Raw genomic sequence first — 20,798 nt, 5'->3', positions numbered from 1 at the left:
CCTATAATTTTTTGTTTATAGCATAGTTTATACAGATTATTCCCAAAAAATTATACGTATTTTGGAAATGTTGAGTGGAATTAGTCTAGAATCGGTTAATTTTATAGAAGAAAACCTTTCAAACAGCCTTAGTCCGTAAAGTTCCCACCTATCGGGCTGCGATTGGCTCATGTATTTAATCGTTCCTACAACGTAATTTTCGGTTAGCGTGGAACGTATCTAAGCGTTATAGAGGGGTCTACTGTATTTGTGTTAGCCGAAAATCGTGGGTTATGATTTTGAAGTTGTGTCTACTTTTTAATTTCGGAAAGTACTTGTGTGTAATCTGTCCTTTATTATCTTCTTGCCAATGAGTTTGCCATGCCGTGATTGACCAATGTTGGAGATGCCACGAATGCCACAGATGCGTCACTGTATTTAATTGTGTCATTTAGACAAATATTTATGACAAGCAAGTCAGCAAGCTCATTGCCGCCACAAGCTGAGTGGCTTTTTATCCAAGAGATTTGTGTGTTGTGTCTGGTGTAACATGCTTTGAAGAGTAGGTAAGTGTTGTAGTATACCAACTAAAATTACCAACTAAAATTAGCAGTTTACTGCTAATTTTAGTTGATACATATGAGTCTGTACATATGAGTGTGTCGTTATATTTGTATTTTAGGATGTAACTTAATGCGTGGATCAACCACGCATTAAGTTACATCCTAAAATACTATTATTTCTGCTTGTGTTATTGTGCAGGATTTTCTAGCTTAAATGTCGAGCATTGTCGTATTTTATTGTCCTTGATGTGACAGAAAGTAGCTCCTACACCGTTTTCTGATATAGAGCCATCAATATATATGATAGAGCATTTGTTAGGAGTATAATTGACTACTGCTTGTGCATGTGTGCATGACGGGTGAGGGAGGGTGCGGAAATCGGCTGGCGAGTCTATTTCATAATGTTTTGTATTTATGGTTAATTAATTAATTTGCTTGTTTTTTTTGTGTTGTTTACTTCCATTTTACTATCTATGAATATGTCTATAGGAATTTTATTGGCTATTACTAACGTTGATTCTCTTGAAATTGTTCTGTATCCTTTAATATTTCTTGTATGTTGTTAGTAGTTAAGTTGATAAATGCAAATGAAAAGATCAACGAACTGAAATCTGTATAAACAGTATACAAAACATACTTCATTACGTATACTTTGTATACAAAGCATACATACATTATATAATTTGAAACAACTTGACAAATCATTTTATCTCTATTGCAGTTATATATATTGCGTGTTAAAAAATTTACGTATCTTAATAAAACCAAATTCTGCACGTGAAATTGTAGTAAAAAAGAAAACCATTCATCACAATATTAGAGCTCAAAATACATCTTTAACGAACACTTTTAGCACAAGTACATCAGGAAATAAAAAACTCAATATGCAATTCATGTAAAGTGATCAATGTTAGAAAAAGCTTTCCAACTTACTAACATGCAATATTTGCCGTGAAACTATTTCATTATAATATATCTTCGTGCCAGGATATTGTAATGAATTTCATTATTTCTCACTATCATTTCGAGTTTATAATTCGATTACTATTGTCACACGCTGCGTAACGTTGTTCAGAAGTTCGCCATATATCGGCCTATAAACAGCCGTTTTACAAAGTGGAAATTTTATTGTTTCCGCCAAACATTTGCATTGTATGATTTGTTATTACCATTAAGTAAATTACCAACTTTTTTTAAAACCGGACGGCTCGAAAACCCTCATGAATATTTAGATATTTAGAAGTGGTCCATTCCAAATACGTTGTCTTTCACCACATAGTCGCCCCGTGTGGCCTTGGCCCAACAGGTACGAACTTAATCAAACAATTAACTGGGGGGTCAAAATATGATTGGATACTGCTGTTCATGTGGTTTATGGATGGCATATTGAGGCCATCATCCAATGCACTTATGACAAGTGTCTAACAGCAGTTTATTACGATAAATAACAGAATTGTAAACGTCATATAACAGGTGTTTCCGATCTACAATAGTTTATAAAGATTAAGTTAGTTTTTACTTTGCTATACAGATCTTTAAAATCATTATTTTAGCTTTTATATGTGCCGATACGTCTATATCGCTTTCAACTACTACATAAAAATAGATCATGTCGGCTTGTTCAAACAGAGCTTTGAAATTCAAGCTATATCGATTTCCTACTAATGCCGCTAGAAAAAATATCATGGGCGATTAAAATAAACAAGCTGGATGAGAATGAGAAATTATGGATTCCTGGAAAACATGCAGCACTTTGTGATGTAAGAATCAGAAATTTTATGTAAAAGGACCGAAAGACGAAAAATGAATTTTTTCTCCAAATTTTTTTCAAGTCTGACTCTCACACTAAAAAAATATTTAATGCTTTTGTAATTTTTTAAATGCTACAATAGTGTATCAACTCATTTTAACCTATGCATTTCAAATTCGTAACTGCATCAATTAATTAATATAAAAATTATGTCTATATTGTTTTAAAATTTATTTGTAAAAAAACTTTTTAAACGTCCGTTAGCAAATAAAATCAAACAACGTGGTAAAAAACTTGTCATACGATGAGCATTTGTATCTTTCACTTTGAAGTTTAGGAGATTCTCTCTCAATATTGTTTTTTCGTTTACTTCAAAATACATCTGCATTGTCTGATGTGAGTCTAATGATTTGATGATGTGAATCTGATCATCTGATGATGTGAATCTGATGATCTGATAATATGAATCTGATGAACTGATGATGTAATGATGTGAATCTGATGATCTGATGAGGTGAATCTGATGATCTGATATTATGAATCTGATGATCTGATGATGTGAATCTGATGATAAAAATGCATCTGATGTGTAATAGAAGAACAGTGTTTTAATGTCCGAAATAGTAAGTTGTCAGTTCTTTCACGCCTATAATATTCCGTATGTTTCAACGTTGCTTCTGCTATGTTTTTCTGATACTGACTGATTCTTCATATGCACTGTATCGTTTTCACACATTTAATAGGCTGTATTGCAACTCCGAACGATTTTTTAAGAGACTAGACGTTGTGACCAGAAGATTCTTTCTCCCGGTTTAGTAATCAATGGTAGTTACTTACTCTGTACCTCCAACTGGACTATCTAGTTTGTGAACGTACTTTTTTGCCCACAGGGAAAAAAGTTAGAAAATTATAATTTACTTTAATTACGTTTATTTGTTATATATATTTATATGTACAGAACAAGATTAAAGAAAAGGTGTCCGCGGTTTATCAGCTTATATATGGTGCACCCAAGCCATCGGCGCTGCGCTTGATGCGCTCTTTACAAGCCGTAAAGACACACGATGTGATAATAAGTGAGAAGCTGTTGGCATTTCAGTTTCGGAATGCCAACAGTTTCGGAATGACGACGAAGAGCATTGTCCAATTGTAAAAAAAACAGTCCTCCTGACGTGATTCTAACCTGTAATCCCCTGTTTAGGAAATTGAGGCCTTATCCATAAGGCCAAAACCAATTCGTGCATCTAGGGTTTCGTATTATTCAAATCCCCCATCTCGTATTTAATGCTCGATTGCAGAAAAAATGTTTGTCTAGAGCAGTGGTTCCCAATTAGTGGTACGCGTACCCCTGGGGGTACGCGAAATTGCGTGAAGCGGTACGCGCGGCAATCTAAAATCGGTCGATTTAAAATTTAAATCCATGAGATGAAGCAATCATAAAATAATGGGGGAAACCATCAAAAATTCGGCAATTTACAATATGATATCGAATGCACAAATTCATTTATTTATAACTAAAAATATTCTCGAAATTACATTAAAAAATGCATTTGTGACAATACCTAAATGAAATTCTTACGCAAGAAACAAAAAGTGTACAATTAACACAATTTGTGTTAATTGTACAATTATCACTATCATCGTGTCAGCGAAGCGGCAATAAAATATTTACTACCATTTTGCACAACATACCTCTGCGAGAGCGGATTTTCGGCCGTGACAAACACGATAACTAAACATTGTCACCGACTTCAACTCGAAGATGATCGAGACTGAAACTAACCAAAAAGCGACCAGATTTTACAAAGTTGTGCAAAGTAAATCGTGCACATCTGTCGCATTATAATTAAATAACCTTATGTTATTTTCATTATTATTAGAATTGTATTTTAAAGGTAATAAATGTAAAAAGAACTTATTCGATTACTAGCTGTCTACTCACAGGTTCGCCCGCATTATATCGAATTTTCTCGTGGGAGTAAGATATTTTCTCGCAGTAAAATGTAGCCTATGTCCATCTCCAACATGTAAGCTATCTCTGTGCCAAATTTTATTAAAACCTGTTCAGCGGATTAGACGTGAAAAGGTGACAGACAAACAGCATTATCTTCGAATTTATAATATTAGTGTGGATTAATATGAATTTCTGCTATAAGGGGTATGCGAGTTTGAGCTCTTTCTTAAAGTGGTACGCAGGAAAAACTAATTGGGAACCACTGGTCTAGAGCGAAACTCAATCTCTGATGCATCCACAAACATTGAAGTGCGACGACGGTTAAAATCACAATGTCAAAGCCTTTGGATCACTGATAAATGTGGCTGGCNAAAATGTTCTTACTTCGTTAGAATATGAAGGTTATAGGTAGAGAACATTCGTCTTTCTTCAACAAAACATTAAGCAATTACAATAGAAAATATTTCTTTTTTTCAATCCCTTTATCATTTTAATAACATTGAAACATGGAATAACTGCTTAATTTAGTGTTTATAAGCATGCTATAAATGCTCTTGAAATCTTATTTATAAAAAATTAAATTTCGTATTTTACAAGAACGAATCTAAAGCTATTTATTTAATTTATAAGATAGGATAGATTTAACTTTAACTCACCAACGATGTAAACCGAGATAGTTGGAAAGTCAAAACCGTAGTAATCACGATAAAAAGTAATAAAAAAACAGAAATTGCAGAACGCATGAAAATATCAAATTCGAAAAAAAAGAATGCGCAGAAGAAAAAACTTGTCTCATATATTCCATAACAATACGCAGCTGGAATGTATGCTTCACAAACTAGATTCACTTCTTGTATATAAGTCCATAAATCCCAATGAGCTTGACTCAAAGTTTCGATTTTAGTTTTGAGATAACTTTCTTCTTTTGTCAGTTCATCGACTACGTTAGATAAATAATTGAATCTCTTCGACAGCATGACGCCCCATGCCACGAAAAAAAGAATACAACAATCTAATTGTCCAATTACGTAAATGCACAGTAATGTGATGTTTAGATTACAAAATGCGAGCTCAAACTTTGATTCAGTCATTCGTTTTAATGTAGGATACAAAAATAAATCAATTATGGTAATAACTGTGATCATTGTAAAAAATGAAAGCGTAAGACAAACTATAAAAATTATTTCAATATTATATGCTATTTGTTTTTCTTTTTCATATCCACTGTTATTTCTAGGAATATAAAGTCTTTTTCTTTTGAACAAACTAAATTGAAAAGCTTGAAATATACCAAATGTAGCCATTATAAATTTTACTAATATTTGATTATTAGAAAACATTTTGATCCATCCGACACAAATCAAATTGTCTGTTATCTCTTGAACAGAAAGAATTATGTTAGTCCAGATAAATATCTCTATAGCAGTTTGGTACAAAGAATATAACTTTGACAGATATTTCGACTTTTCGGCAGATTTCTTGCAATTACAATACATGATGTTAATTCCAAATATCTGTAAAGACGTAAGGATCGGTCGTAGAAAACATACCATGCACAAACTATAATTTCTGTAATTCGGACACATGTTTTACTTTTAACTATCGAAGTCAGAATGAAAATACGAAGAATTTTAGGTGTAAATTAAAATTGTATTTCGTGGTGTTATTGCAAAATATTTCGTTAAAAATGAACCAAATGCAGATTTTCTTAGAGGAGAAAATATTTTGAATAGAATCGATTGATTTCAAGACAAACACTGGCAAATGCGATTGATTTCAAGACAAACACCGAAATCAATCGCAAACGATTGATATCGGTGTTTGTCTTGAAGTCACATGACTGAAAGCGCATTAGCGACCTTCACTAGTAAATGTGTTATGTAAATTGCTTAAAAGAATTTGATTTTATTTCTAGCATTTAAATATTTTGATTCTAATTATTTTACATATAATACTTCAATTAATACAAGGCAACTTAGTCAAGTACAATTTTATAAAAGCTTCGATAAATGATACAAAAAGATATTAGTATTTCGAATTAATTTTTTATTAAAGATTGTATTATTTCTGTACATAAATTAAATTGGTTAAGTAATGTAAAAAAACCATAAATGAGCTTCTTGTCTCCTAAATTGTTAAAATTAGTATCTCTAATAGAATAGTAGAGATAACAGAGACTAATTACACTGCTACTGATAACATTAAATGACACTTCTAACATCAAAATTCAACTTTATTATTCGTATTCGGTACACAAGACACTCATCAGCCATATATATAAATGTACAGATATCTACAAGAAATTATAATTATATGTTTACGATTAAATATAGAAATTATAATTATATGTTTACGATATAAATTATATGTTTACGATTAAAATAATACAAAAAGTGTAAGATAATGTAGACTTTCAAATGAGTAAAGTGGCAAATTTAAAATTAATCGGGAATAGTAAATTGAAATGAAAAAATAAATTAATCACAAACCGCGAAAACTTGATCTGTTTTATTATATAATAAGTGTTTCTGGAAAACAAATTATGTAAAATTTCGAATAAAACTCAATCAGAAATAGTAAAATAATTAATATATAATTTATCGAATTTTCACGAATGAATTGTATTGTACAAGAATATTACATAAGAAATAATTAAAAAATTCAGATCAACATACTCAAATAATAAAGTATTGAAGATATTGATTTTGTAAAGTTATTATTCTGCCGTTGAAGGCCACCGAGACAGATTAATATCACGTGACTACAATGCAAACCAAATCAATCGTATCGTGATGTATTTACAAATATTTCTCTTTTAAAAAGATCTGCATTTGGTTTATTTCAGACTGCGCATATTAACGATATAAATATTAATGAAAATAAACTTTTTTTGTTCGATTAAATCTCGATTTCTTTAAATCCTTGTTCTGGTAATGGGCGTATTCAAAATCTCAGCATAAATCCAGTGAAATGCTGCCGGAAGTGACGAAACTGCTGGCGTTTTCTAGAGAGCGCAAACTGTGACTGATGGAAATTTTGGCAGAGAAAAACGGAAATTAAATTTCAAAAAATTCCTATGGAAATTTCAAATTTCAGTAGGAATTTTAAATAAATAAATCAATTTTAAAAGTACACTTTAAGAACTAAAACATTTTTATGTGACGGCTTACAAAATTAAAATGTAAATATTGTATTGATATACTAACCGAATTTTAATTTATTTGGGGTTTATTCATCAACATACAAATTAAATTCAATTTTGTCAACGAAAAAAATAATTTTTACGAGCCTCGTGGTGGCTGCCATCTTGTTCGCTGCTGTATTGAGCACCGAAAAAGACACTTGCAGTTTGCAGGAAGCAGACTGGCAACAACTGGAAGTCGTGAGATTTTCAACACAGGTGCTGAGTAGTGCTGGCTGCGCGCTTAGATTTTGAATTCGTTCAATGCTAAATGCAGTAAATGTTATAGTACAGTTAAACCTTGAATTTCGAACTTAATTCTTTGTTAAAAGTTGTTCGTGAATTAATTTATTCTAAAACCGAAACAAATTTTCCCGTAAGAAACAATATAAAATGTATTAATCCGTTTTCGACCTCAAAAACAAAGCCTGTTTTGTATCTTTTTAGCTATAAAAATGCGTGCAAATGAAATATAATATTCGACTGCATTTTATAATATTTATGTACTGTATATTAAATCAAAATCTTCTGTCACCGAAACGAAACCGAAAATGACTCTTTACAGAAAACTGGTATGAACTGCACTGCATTCTGCCTGGATGAAATTTAACCAAATCTGTCAAGACGAACAATAACTACTTTGTCCACACTTTCTGAAATATTATGTTTCAATTGCTTTCATTTCAGATTTAATTTTAATTTAAATAAATTAATTAATTTCGATATAATTTTATTTTTAGTTTTAGTTTCGGTTTCGGTGTAAAGGCCAGAGCTTTATTTATCATTTTGTCATTTTTAGGTTTAGTGTACTGTTACCTGGTATTAGAAAATATTAAATATTCATATTATATTCATGTTTTTTTCTCGGTGCGCATTGAAATTTAATTTAATAGTTTTTGCATACTTGCCCCCATTGTTTTCAAAGGCCTTGCACGTTTTTGTATTTGCACTAGCCCAGTAGCGTAATGAACATAACTGACGCCCAGGGCATGACACTTTTTTGGCGCTCTCTCCCCGAAATCTTTTTTGTCTCGAAGACAATTTGGCGCCTCTCTGCGAGTGGCACCCGGTGAATGATAGACCCTTGTGCCCCCTTCGCTATGCTAGTGGTGTGTCCGTCATTTGTTTTCTAACTAATTCGTTTTACGACCAAGTTGTGTTTACAGAAATGTTTAAAATTTACAACTTTTCGATCACTCTCATTGAACTAGAAAAATTTCCGTCTTTATTATAACTATTAGTACGAAGAAATCAGTTCCACTGTAATCTTTTGGGGTTTGGTTCAGTTAAACTTTTAAGTAAAATTCCGGCTCTTTCAGCGGGGTTTTATTAATGTCCCTAATTCGATAATCTCTTAATTATTTAACTATTTGTTAAGTAGAAATAAGTTGAAACCGGTTACTATGAACTTGAATATTTTTGTCTTGGAAAAGAAGTGGAACGACAAATTTTTACGACAACAGATACATAAATCGTAAATTTAAAGAAATTAAATTCTAGAGCTTTTTTTGTACCTTTGCGTCTCATTCATTAAATTTAGTTGTAAATGATGCCGCCAAAGTAACAGTTAATTTTTAACATTGTTCAAGAATTGCAGACGTTTTTTTCTGCATCCCCTTATAGATGAGACACACTGAATTGTAATATCACTAGTTTAACATTGAAATCTGTAAGTAATACAAGATAAAAAAGCAGAGTACATATATCAAATATTTTAATGGTTTTTCAATGGATTTTTTTAAAACTTTTGTCAACTATACAAAATTGCCATAAAAACATACTAGTAAACTTAACCCATCCTATCGGTTAAGTTAAGTAATAAATCTAAATAATGGAGCGAGGGAGGCCAAATATCTAGCATGCAGGCAGCTAACAGTTCAGAACCAGACCTGGATAGAATTATTGGGTGTGTTTACTTTTTGCTAGCTTCAAAGCTCACCAAGCTGACTCTTAGCGCAGCCTGACGTCATACTAGCACGCTCGTAAAAGTATACACAGTAATGGACGCCGCATCTTTGAACAAACTCCAAGCTCGTCGTAAATTCTGCGAGCATGCCGAGCGCCCTAGGAATGCTAGCAATGACGTCACGGGTGCGAAAAGTAAACGCCGTGCTCATTGGTAGCTAACAAAAAGTATACAGGCTAAGCGCGCTAGGAGCGAGATCGGAGCTAAAAGTAAACACACCCATTGGAAGCGTTTTGGTTTGTAGCTTCCACCAGCTAAATTGCCTCAGGTTGGTGCTCTGCAAAGAGCATTCGCAAATGCCTATAATCTGCCTGCTTTACACCGTTCAAATATTTTCGCGGTGGAAGCTATCCCATAATCGACAATACAGAGCTTCTGTTGAAAAACACGTGCCTTTGTTTACAATATTTGTCACTGTTATATGTTATAAAGTAATCAACAGAGTTAAATAAAAATGTAAAAAATAACAAAAAGCTGTCAATAACATAGGTATAACAGCTTAAATTAGTACAAAAACTAACAAAATAATAAAAAAAAATGAACAGAAGTGACTTTTATACATTGCATTTACGCTTAAAAAATTATTATCAGAAATCATGAAAAGTATAATGGAATTATGTAATAAACTAAATAAATTTGTAATATCACAAATATTAGCACAAAAATTAAAAAATCAAAAAACAAAACATTTACCTGTAGGCTATAGATTACCTCGAGTGTTGTAAGAGGTATGTTTGAGTAAAAACTCGAAAATGATAAATTTATTTAAAAATAATTTTTTCTATGTAAAATAAACACAGAAAAAAACAATCGCGATAACTGCATAAGTCTAAGATGTATAGTTCTCAATATAAATTTGTTCTAAACTGTTAAAGCTAACCTGCAGAAAATTCTGCAAGTACCGTCAAGAAGGTTAACTGGGGGGGTCAAAATATGATTGGATACTGCTGTTCATGTGGTTTATAAATGGCATATTGAGGCCATCATTTAATGCACTTATGACAAGTGTCTAACAGCTGTTTATTACGATAAATAACAGAATTGGAAACGTAATATAACAGGTGTTTCCGATCTACAATAGTTTATAAAGATCAAGTTAGTTTTTACTTTGCTATACAGATCTTTAAAATCATTATTTTAGCTTTTATATGTGCCGATACGTCTATATCGCTTTCAACTACTACATAAAAATAGATCATGTCGGCTTGTTCAAACAGAGCTTTGAAATTCAAGCTATATCGATTTCCTACTAATGCCGCTAGAAAAAATATCATGGGCGATTAAAATAAACAAGCTGGATGAGAATGAGAAATTATGGATTCCTGGAAAACATGCAGCACTTTGTGATGTAAGAATCAGAAATTTTATGTAAAAGGACCGAAAGACGAAAAATGAATTTTTTCTCCAAATTTTTTTCAAGTCTGACTCTCACACTAAAAAAATATTTAATGCTTTTGTAATTTTTTAAATGCTACAATAGTGTATCAACTCATTTTAACCTATGCATTTCAAATTCGTAACTGCATCAATTAATTAATATAAAAATTATGTCTATATTGTTTTAAAATTTATTTGTAAAAAAACTTTTTAAACGTCCGTTAGCAAATAAAATCAAACAACGTGGTAAAAAACTTGTCATACGATGAGCATTTGTATCTTTCACTTTGAAGTTTAGGAGATTCTCTCTCAATATTGTTTTTTCGTTTACTTCAAAATACATCTGCATTGTCTGATGTGAGTCTAATGATTTGATGATGTGAATCTGATCATCTGATGATGTGAATCTGATGATCTGATAATATGAATCTGATGAACTGATGATGTAATGATGTGAATCTGATGATCTGATGAGGTGAATCTGATGATCTGATATTATGAATCTGATGATCTGATGATGTGAATCTGATGATCTGATAATATGAATCTGATGATCTGATGATGTGAATCTGATGATAAAAATGCATCTGATGTGTAATAGAAGAACAGTGTTTTAATGTCCGAAATAGTAAGTTGTCAGTTCTTTCACGCCTATAATATTCCGTATGTTTCAACGTTGCTTCTGCTATGTTTTTCTGATACTGACTGATTTTTCTTATGCACTGTATCGTTTTCACACATTTAATAGGCTGTATTGCAACTCCGAACGATTTTTTAAGAGACTAGACGTTGTGATTAAAAGATTCTTTCTCTTGGTTTAGTAATCAATGGTAGTTACTTACTCTGTACCTCCAACTGGACTATCTAGTTTGTGAACGTACTGTTTTGCCCACAGGGAAAAAAGTTAGAAAATTATAATTTACTTTAATTACGTTTATTTGTAATATATATTTATATGTACAGAACAAGATTAAAGAAAAGGTGTCCGCGGTTTATCAGCTTATATATGGTTTATCAGCTCACCGAAGCCAACGTCGTTGCGCTTGATGCGCTATTTACAAGCCGTGAAGACACACGATGTGATAATAAGTGAGAAGCTGTTGGCATTTTAGTTTCGGAATGACGACGAAGAGCATTGTCCAATTGTAAAAAAACAGTTCTCCTGACGTTATTCTAACCTGTAATCCCCTGTTTAAGAAATTGAGGCCTTATCCATAAGGCCAAGGCCGATTCGTGCATCTAGGGTTTCGTATTATTCAAATCCCCCATCTCGTATTTAATGCTCGATTGCAGAAATGTTTGTCTAGAGCAGTGGTTTCCAATTAGTGGTACGCGTACCCCTTGGGGTACGCGAAATTGCGTGAAGCGGTACGCGCGGCAATCTAAAATCGGTCGATTTAAAATTTAAATTCATGAGATGAGGCAATCATGAAATAATGGGGGGACCATCAAAAATTCGGCAATTTACAACATGATGTCGAATGCACAAATTCATTTATTTATAACTAAAAATATTCTCGAAATTTCATTAAAAAATGCATTTGTGACAATACCTAAATGAAATTATTACGCAAAAAACAAAAAGTGTACAATTAACACAATTTGTGTTAATTGTACAATTATCACTATCATCGTGTCAGCGAAGCGGGAATAACATATTTACTACCATTTTGCACAACATACCTCTGCGAGAGCGGATTTTCGGCCGTGACAAACACGATAACTAAACATTGTCACCGACTTCAACTCGAAGATGATCGAGACTGAAACTAACCAAAAAGCGACCAGATTTTACAAAGTTGTGCAAAGTAAATCGTGCACATCTGTCGCATTAAAATTAAATAACCTTATGTTATTTTCATTATTATTAGAATTGTATTTTACAGGTAATAAATGTAAAAAGAACTTATTCTGTTACTAGCTGTCTACTCACAGCTTCGCCCGCATTATATCGAATTTTCTCGTGGGAGTAAGATATTTTCTCGCAGTAAAATGTAGCCTATGTCCATCTCCAACATATAAGCTATCTCTGTGCCAAATTTTATTAAAACCTGTTCAGCGGATTAGACGTGAAAAGGTGACAGACAAACAGCATTATCTTCGAATTTAAAATATTAGTATGGATTAATATGAATTTCTGCTATAAGGGGTATGCGAGTTTGAGCTCTTTCTTAAAGTGGTACGCAGGAAAAACTAATTGGGAACCACTGGTCTAGAGCGAAACTCAATCTCTGATGCATCCACTAACATTGAAGTGCGACGAGGGTTAAAATCACAATGTCAAAGCCTTTGGATCACTGATAAATGTGGCTGGCGGATCACTAATTTGAAAATATTCGGGCAGGAGTTTCGAAAAGTTCATCAGGGTTAATAAGACTGTTTATCCTTATGATACATTTAGATCAGTGGTTCACAATCGGGGTTCACAGAAAAAATACCGAATTGGGGTTCACGGTGATATTTTAGTAATATATAAGGTAATTCTACTTCAGCACAATTGTTCAGCACAATTGTTTTACTGAGAATTAAATTTCTACAGTATATACTGTATATTTTCAAGTTTTTATTACTCATTTCTTGAATAAGGGTTAAAATATAAATTATTTAAAATATATACGTCGTATTCGTATTTAATATTTCATTGAGATTGCCTTCTGCAAAAATACTTGAAATGCTTGTATTACTAAAATATTCTTTAAGAACTATCAGTTAGTAATAAAATTATGATTGTAGAATGTATGTGTGAGAAATAGAAAAAAAAACCAATTTCGCATAACATTAAAACAGATATTTTTATAAGGTCATAGTCATAAAACCAGTTAAGTTTCAATAGTTTTAAAAACACTCTCTCGTTTGTTCAAAAGTTTTACGTCGATTATCATAAATAATCAACGTAAAATGAATTTTGGTACAAGTGTATCAATAAATAATTTTTAAAAATTATTTTGGTATATACAAATGGCATTGAAGAAAACCTTTATACAATCTGTAAAGTGCAAGATCCAGCAACGAGTTACTTAACTTTTATGCCAACGTTTAAAACTCTGCGCGGCGTTATCTGTTATGATATTTTTTTAAATCTATTGTAAATTTTTAACTATTATAAAATGAAAAAAAGCTTAATTTTGAGTTTTAAAAAAAGTTATAGATGCTAATAATTGAAAAAACTCGTCATTAAGTCCGACTTTACTGGAGATACACAGGACATTATCTATCCAACCCCTTGGACAATTACCAATATTTAAAAGCATTAATTTCCCTAACACACAAACTTCCATACATACATAAAAAAATCCCTTAATTTTTTATTTGCATTTCTCGACATACGTTTTAAGTATCCTTGAGTCCAAAATTGTAAAAATGTTGGGAGGCATTTTTTGACCGATCTCCATGCCTTCCCACTGTTATAAATAACAGCAAGAAAGGTAAAACTGAAATTGAAGTAAATCATTTGTTATAAATCGCTCTTAATAAAAATGTACTCGATCTTACGTTTAATAGATAAAACATATCACCAATAATTTATAATTTTATTTCGTTATATAATATACAGTGACTTTAGTTTATTAGGTTTTTAAAAATGCTATATTATAAACGAATCAATTTGCAGAATTATAACACACATATATATTGGTACGCGCGTAAGGAAAGCGCTGAGTAATATATATAATATATATTTATTTATTTTACATACTACGATTTATGTATATTAAATAATCAATCCATAAATAATATTTTATAAATACAGTAACAAAATAATTTATAAGGAAACAAGTTAAAATGCAGTTTATTTATAAAATAGTGTGGAGTAAATTAATACAAAAATAACAACACAAAATATAATACAGGCATATAAATTAATATACTACGAGTGAATCGCTAATCGAACCTCGACGTTTCGTAAGACGGAAAATGGTTTGGTTTATTTATGGGAACGCGACACTTGAGTGATTTGCCTAGAGTGGAATGCCTTCTGGGAGGTCTTATTTAATTAATGGAAACTGGCCTCTATAGGCGTTAAAAACATAGAAAAAACCCAGAAAACTCAATGTCTAAACTACCAGTGTTCAGGTAACGAAACCGATAGACCACTGATGAGCCGTAAAATATTTGACTTTTTGATACTTCGGATTTTTCTTAAAAGTTTGTCTTTCTTCGAAGCAATACAGTACTTCATTTTTCTCTAATACGTCTCTGTGAGAGCCGGGATGAGATAAAATTTTTATTTAAACACAACTTTATTATAAAAAATTAATTAAAAATAACGTTAAAATTTCTTATATCAAATAAAGAAAAATCTTTCAACATTGAATAAAAAAATGAAAAGATGTGATCGCATCTTTTCCTGGAATTACTTCCCTTCAAAAGCTGACACGTATGTGTCAACAGGAACTTTCATCCAAAATTCATTTATTGATCAAAAAAACCTAGCATTGCATAATAAGGGCATCGAAGATAAGGAGAAGACCCCGAAATTAAAGACGAACATCAGAACGGACAAAGGTGGTTCGGCGATGGAGCACTCACGTGTAAAGGAGGAGGTGCCGACTTCCTTTTTTACAAGTGAGTGTTCCATCGCCGATCTCTTCGACCGCCGTTATCCGTAGACGCTTTAGTAACGCTACATTTGATTGTGAACTGTATCATCAAGGAGCCCAATTTTACCCAACCAAGAAACCTCTTTACCACGTCATCAGGACGTTCGCGACCTCAAGACTTCGATCAAGCCGATTCTATCGATCAAGGTATTTAGCATCGCGCGTAATGATGTACGCTTTGTATCGCGACTAGTAACCCGTCAACTTAGTATAAAGCCTAATCAATGATGTTACGCTATATCAGCCTTATCCAGCATGTTACGCTACATAAGCTTCATTTTTTTTGATGCTATAGAAAAGCGATAACAAAACTCTCTGTTATCTTATGTAAACGTGTTAATAGTTTATATAGCGGCCGGATGGCCGACTGATCAATGTGGCAGCCTACTGCACTGGGGGACCCGGGTTCGAATCCGAACGGGTCGAAACATCCTCAGGAAATTTTGGGAAATGGTCCATTCGGATATGTCGGGCCCCGTCCCTCACCACTCGGCAGCCCCATTGTGGGCTTGGCCGAACCCATAACGGGTTTGCAAAAAGACGCCCTCTTAGTGCTGACACGTCGGAAAGAGTTAAAACAAAAATAGTTTATATAACTAAACCGGTATAATTTCTTCATAATTGAGTTGTAGTGTGCATTTCTTAGCCTTCTCTCTTAGACATCTAACCTCCCGAATCTGACCGCTCACACACGCGTCTGCTCGCACGTTAACGAACGAACCGCGATCGCCGATCTTGACGAAGTCACAGCCGATCGGGTACCGACAGTCTGCTCACATCTGTTCATATTCAAGAAGGTAAGACATCTTATTGTATTAGATCTACAATCTTAATTTTACAAGGAGGTGGCTTTTTAACTACTAGAAGTTCTACAAAGACAGACAGCGCTGAATATATGGCACTCAGAAACTGTAACAGAATATTAAAAAATCATCATATATATCGAAAGACAATTCTGTATTAAACACGAATTATAAAAATACGAATTGATTTGTGTACTGTACATGCAATTATAAATCATATTTNATTAGAATCTTAGTAACATTTTACAATGTTTAAACAAAACGACATACGCATGTCAATTAGTCAGTCTAAGAACCAAACATTTTTTCCTCAATTTTTGTAGGAATTTCTGATTCTTTCAGTGACTAATTTATATGCGTATCTCGTTTTGTTTAAAAATTTTAAAATATTATAATTTTAAGAGTTTTTATAAATAAAATAATATTTTAAAATAATCGCAGCATCTGATCAAGAAAATTAATACGTTCTCTATGTTCACAATATAGAAATTTTGAGATTATTTATTATTTCTTCAGATATTCACTAAAATGCAAAGATTTTTTTGAATGGAGTAGAATGAATAATCTTAGAAGAGCTCAATCTTAGAAGAAATCTTCGTACTTCTAAAATATGTTCTTTAAAATGTAATGTTAAATCTCTTTAGCCCACCAGTGGCCGAGCGGTCTTCGTACACTAAACACTAGGAGTTCGGTCGTGAGTTCGCGCCGCGATCAGACAGGCTGGCTGCTTGGAGTTTTTCGGGTTTTCTCCTTGCCGATAACGACTAAATAGAAGGCCAGTTCCTTATGAAAGTCCTCCCGAAAGGCATTCTATCCCTCGCGTAAAATCGCGCCCCAGAGAAGGCAACGAGAAACCACTCTGGGTACTAACTTTCCCTAGTAAACACCTTGGCGTATTATTAATCTGCGCCGAGTGTCGCCGACGTCAGTAATCAGTAATCTGATATTGCACGAAGAAGAAGAAATCTCTTTAAAATGATTGACAAAGAATAGTGAAGTTAAGCATAAAAGTACTGAACAAATTTGAATTCATTGTCACAAACCAAATCCCTTCAGACAATATTTTGACAGATACTTCAATATGATCTACATATNTCGTGAGAACGGATGAGAGGGGGATAAATGAGGGGTAACCATTTCCCATCGGAGCGAGATTTTTAACCAAGATATGGGAAAAAACAGCGGATGTTCTCCTCGATGAAAGGAAATAACATTTGTCATCTAGTTTTTCCCACGTCTAAAACAATATTTTTCTCACCAAAACGAAGTATTATTTGGTGACATTATTTAAGCATATTTAATAAAAATTATTAAATGAGGCCTAGGGCCTTCCGGATCTCACACATTGTACAAGAATTGCAGACGTTTTTTTCTGCATCCCCTTATAGATGAGACACACTAAATTGTAATATCACTAGTTTAACATTGAAATCTGTAAGTAATACAAGATAGGAAAGCAGAGTACATATATCAAATATTTTAATGGTTTTTTAATGGATTTTTTTAAAACTCCTGTCAACTATACAAAATTGTCATAAAAACATACCAGTAAACTTAACCCATCCTGTCGGTTGGGTTCAGTTATAAATCTGCATAATGGGGCGAGGGAGGCCAAATATCTAGCAAGCAGGCAGCTAACAGCCCAGAACCAGTCCTGGATAGAATCATTGGGTGCGTTTACTTTTTGCTAGCTTCAAAGCTCACCAAGCTGACTCCTAGCGCAGCCTGACGTCATACTAGCACGCTCGTAAAAGTATACACATTAATGGACGCCGCATCTTTGAACAAACTCCAAGCTCGTCGTAAATTCTGCGAGCATGCCGAGTGCCCTAGGAATGCTAGCAATGACGTCACGGGTGCAAAAAGTAAACGCCGTGCTCATTGGTAGCAAACAAAAAGTATACAGGCTGAGCGCGCTAGGGGCGAGATCGGAGCTAAAAGTAAACACACCCATTGGAAGCGTTTTGGTTTGTAGCTTCCACCAGCTAAATTGCCTCAGGTTAGTGCTCTGCAAAGAGCATTCGCAAATGCCTATAATCTGCCTGCTTTACACCGTTCAAATATTTTCGTGGTGGAAGCTATCCCATAATCGACAATACAGAGCTTCCGTTGAAAAACACGTGCTTTTGTTTACAATATTTGTCACTGTTATATGTTATAAAGTAATTAACAGAGTTAAATAAAAATGTAAAAAATAACAGAAAGCTGTCAATAACATAGGTATAACAGCTTAAATTAGTACAAAAACTAACAAAATAATAAAAAAAATGAACAGAAGTAACTTTTATACATTGCATTTACGCTTAAAAAATTATTATCAGAAATCATGAAAAGTATAATGGAATTATGTAATAAACTAAATAGATTTGTAATATCACAAAAATTAGCACAAAAATTAAAAAATCAGAAAAAGGAACATTTACCTGTAGGCTATAGATTACCTTGAGTGTTGTAAGAGGTATGTTTAAGTAAAAAATCGAAAATGATAAATTTATTTAAAAATAACATCCAAAACAATTTTTTGTATGTAAAATAAACACAGAAAAAAACAATCGCGAAAACTGCATAAGTCTAAGATGTATAGTTCTCAATAAAAATTTGTTCTAAACTGTTAAAGCTAACCTGCAGAAAATTCTGCAAGTATTGTCAAGAAGGTTAACCCTTTTACTCTCATATATGACGCTAAAGTTTAGATTAAAATTATTCTCAATCTGCTCAAGAAATTATACTACTATTGGTATTTTTTTTTTTTTTTTTGTTTTCATGTATAAAAACCTCCATCTTCGTTTTAACTATATATTTTCACTAATTTCAGTAATAGATTCTTTTGGAAAACTACCAGCAGGTGTGTTAGGGATGACACAATGGATACAAGGAGACTACGATCAGTGTTTGAGCATAGAAATTCCCCAAAATAAAAGGAATATTACTAATAGAGAAAAGCAGCAGGTTGGAGGGAAATATTGTGCCTTGAAAATTGCATTATCAAACTCAATAACGAATGCTACAAACTCAATTTATCGCTTTGAAAACAACTCATTGATTAAACTAGCAAAGGATATTGTTGTAAGTATCAAGCAAGACTTACATTAATACACTTTCGAGTAATTTATTAGTTGAATATATTTCATTTATTTTAAATGAACTAAATGGCTTAGTAAGCAGTTAACATTAAAACGTACTACCATATTTCATTTCTGATTTAGAAACCGGTAAAGCTTGGTGACGTCTTCAAAAATGTAGCCGAAATGAAGACGGGTATACGATTAGATGTGTGCATTCCTAATACATGCAGTGATAACGACTTGAAAAGTATTGGAAACTGGAGTAAGTAGAGTTAACATTTTTAAATTGTATCAAATACTTTACAGTTTCATTTGATCTGCAACAATTGTGTTCATTATTTATCACCGAATTACAAAAATAAATGAAAGTTTTAAACAGAGTGATTACTTCATAAAATTGTTATGTATTATACAATTTAATGTTAATGTTTTTACCAAATACAGTATTAAATAGGCCTATACATGCGTACGTATAGGTCTGTAGTGTTTTTTCTCTTGGTAATAATTTGGATTTTTGCTGTCAAATGTCGTCAAGTAAACTAGAACCCCCATTAGTTCGAATTATTTATTAATCTGAAAAACTCTACACATTAATTAGTTGAGATTACTAAAAGTTCGTGCAGTGAAGCATATACAATTTATTTAAAATCGTACTAATATTAATTTTATAAGAAACAGTAATTTTAATATATGACAAAATAGTTAACATTAGTTAATTGTTTACCAATGTTATTTCGTTAAATTATAATTGTATATAACAACATATAACAAAAATCTCTTAATAAAAAATATTTCGTTAATCATAAACTTTCGCTTATGTTTTTGAATTTATAAACATTACATGCTCTTAAATGTAAAACGTTTTCGTGTCTTTGATTGGCTGGCATTTATTTTACAAAACGTCAAGTTTTACTCTTCAATCAATGATGAAAAAAAATGCATATAAACGGTATCGAAACCTTAAATTAAAGCAATCCTTCAATTTAAAAACTTTAATAAGTTACTTTTATTTATTAAAAAACTCTATAAAACATTTTGGTTTATGAAATTGAATTCATTTTTTATCTTCTGAAACCGTGTTTTTTTAATTTCTTTGATTCACTAAAACAAGGTATGTTATCATTTCAACACTTGGCAATATTTCATCTTTATTTAGTTGACTTTATTTAGTCAACTACTGTAAAAAAAAAAAAATGGAATATCGCCAAGTGTTGAAATGGTAACAAACCTTGTTTTAGTGAATCAAAACAATTGAATTCAATTTAATTAACTTCGTTAACAATTTAACAGGTGTTTTATTTTTCATTTTCTAGTATTTGGAACAGCGGTAGATTTTAATGTCGAATATTGCAAAAGTAAAGACGAAAAACTTAAATATACTAATGGACAATTGATATCGTTGTAAGTATAAATTAATTAATTTTATCAAATTGACAAAATTAAAATATAAAAATGACAAATAGACGACGCAATATAAAACAGTAGTAAATAATAAACTTTTCGTGTGAAATGTAAGAATATATTTATTTTAAAATATATTATAATTTAATTACTTATGATGA

At 32.2% G+C, this 20,798-nt stretch overlaps 1 protein-coding gene across 1 annotated transcript in view; it reads left to right on the top strand.

Annotated features, from left to right (window-relative positions):
• LOC111614049 overlaps positions 1 to 19,598 on the top strand; it is a 21,640-nt gene extending 2,042 nt beyond the window's left edge. Inside the window, exons 2-4 of the mRNA XM_023355428.1 lie at positions 18,987 to 19,120; positions 19,378 to 19,498; positions 19,543 to 19,598. Of these exons, the coding sequence (XP_023211196.1) occupies positions 18,987 to 19,120; positions 19,378 to 19,498; positions 19,543 to 19,598 (311 nt within the window). The remainder of the gene's footprint in view (positions 1 to 18,986; positions 19,121 to 19,377; positions 19,499 to 19,542) is intronic.
• The last annotated feature ends 1,200 nt before the right edge of the window (positions 19,599 to 20,798 follow it).

Source organism: Centruroides sculpturatus, unplaced genomic scaffold (genome assembly GCF_000671375.1).
Source record: "Centruroides sculpturatus isolate CEXI.00-Female unplaced genomic scaffold, Cexi_2.0 scaffold2016, whole genome shotgun sequence".
Lineage (NCBI taxonomy): Eukaryota > Metazoa > Arthropoda > Arachnida > Scorpiones > Buthidae > Centruroides > Centruroides sculpturatus.
Note: the sequence above shows the minus strand (reverse complement) of the source record. Positions and strands in the feature narration are given on the sequence as shown.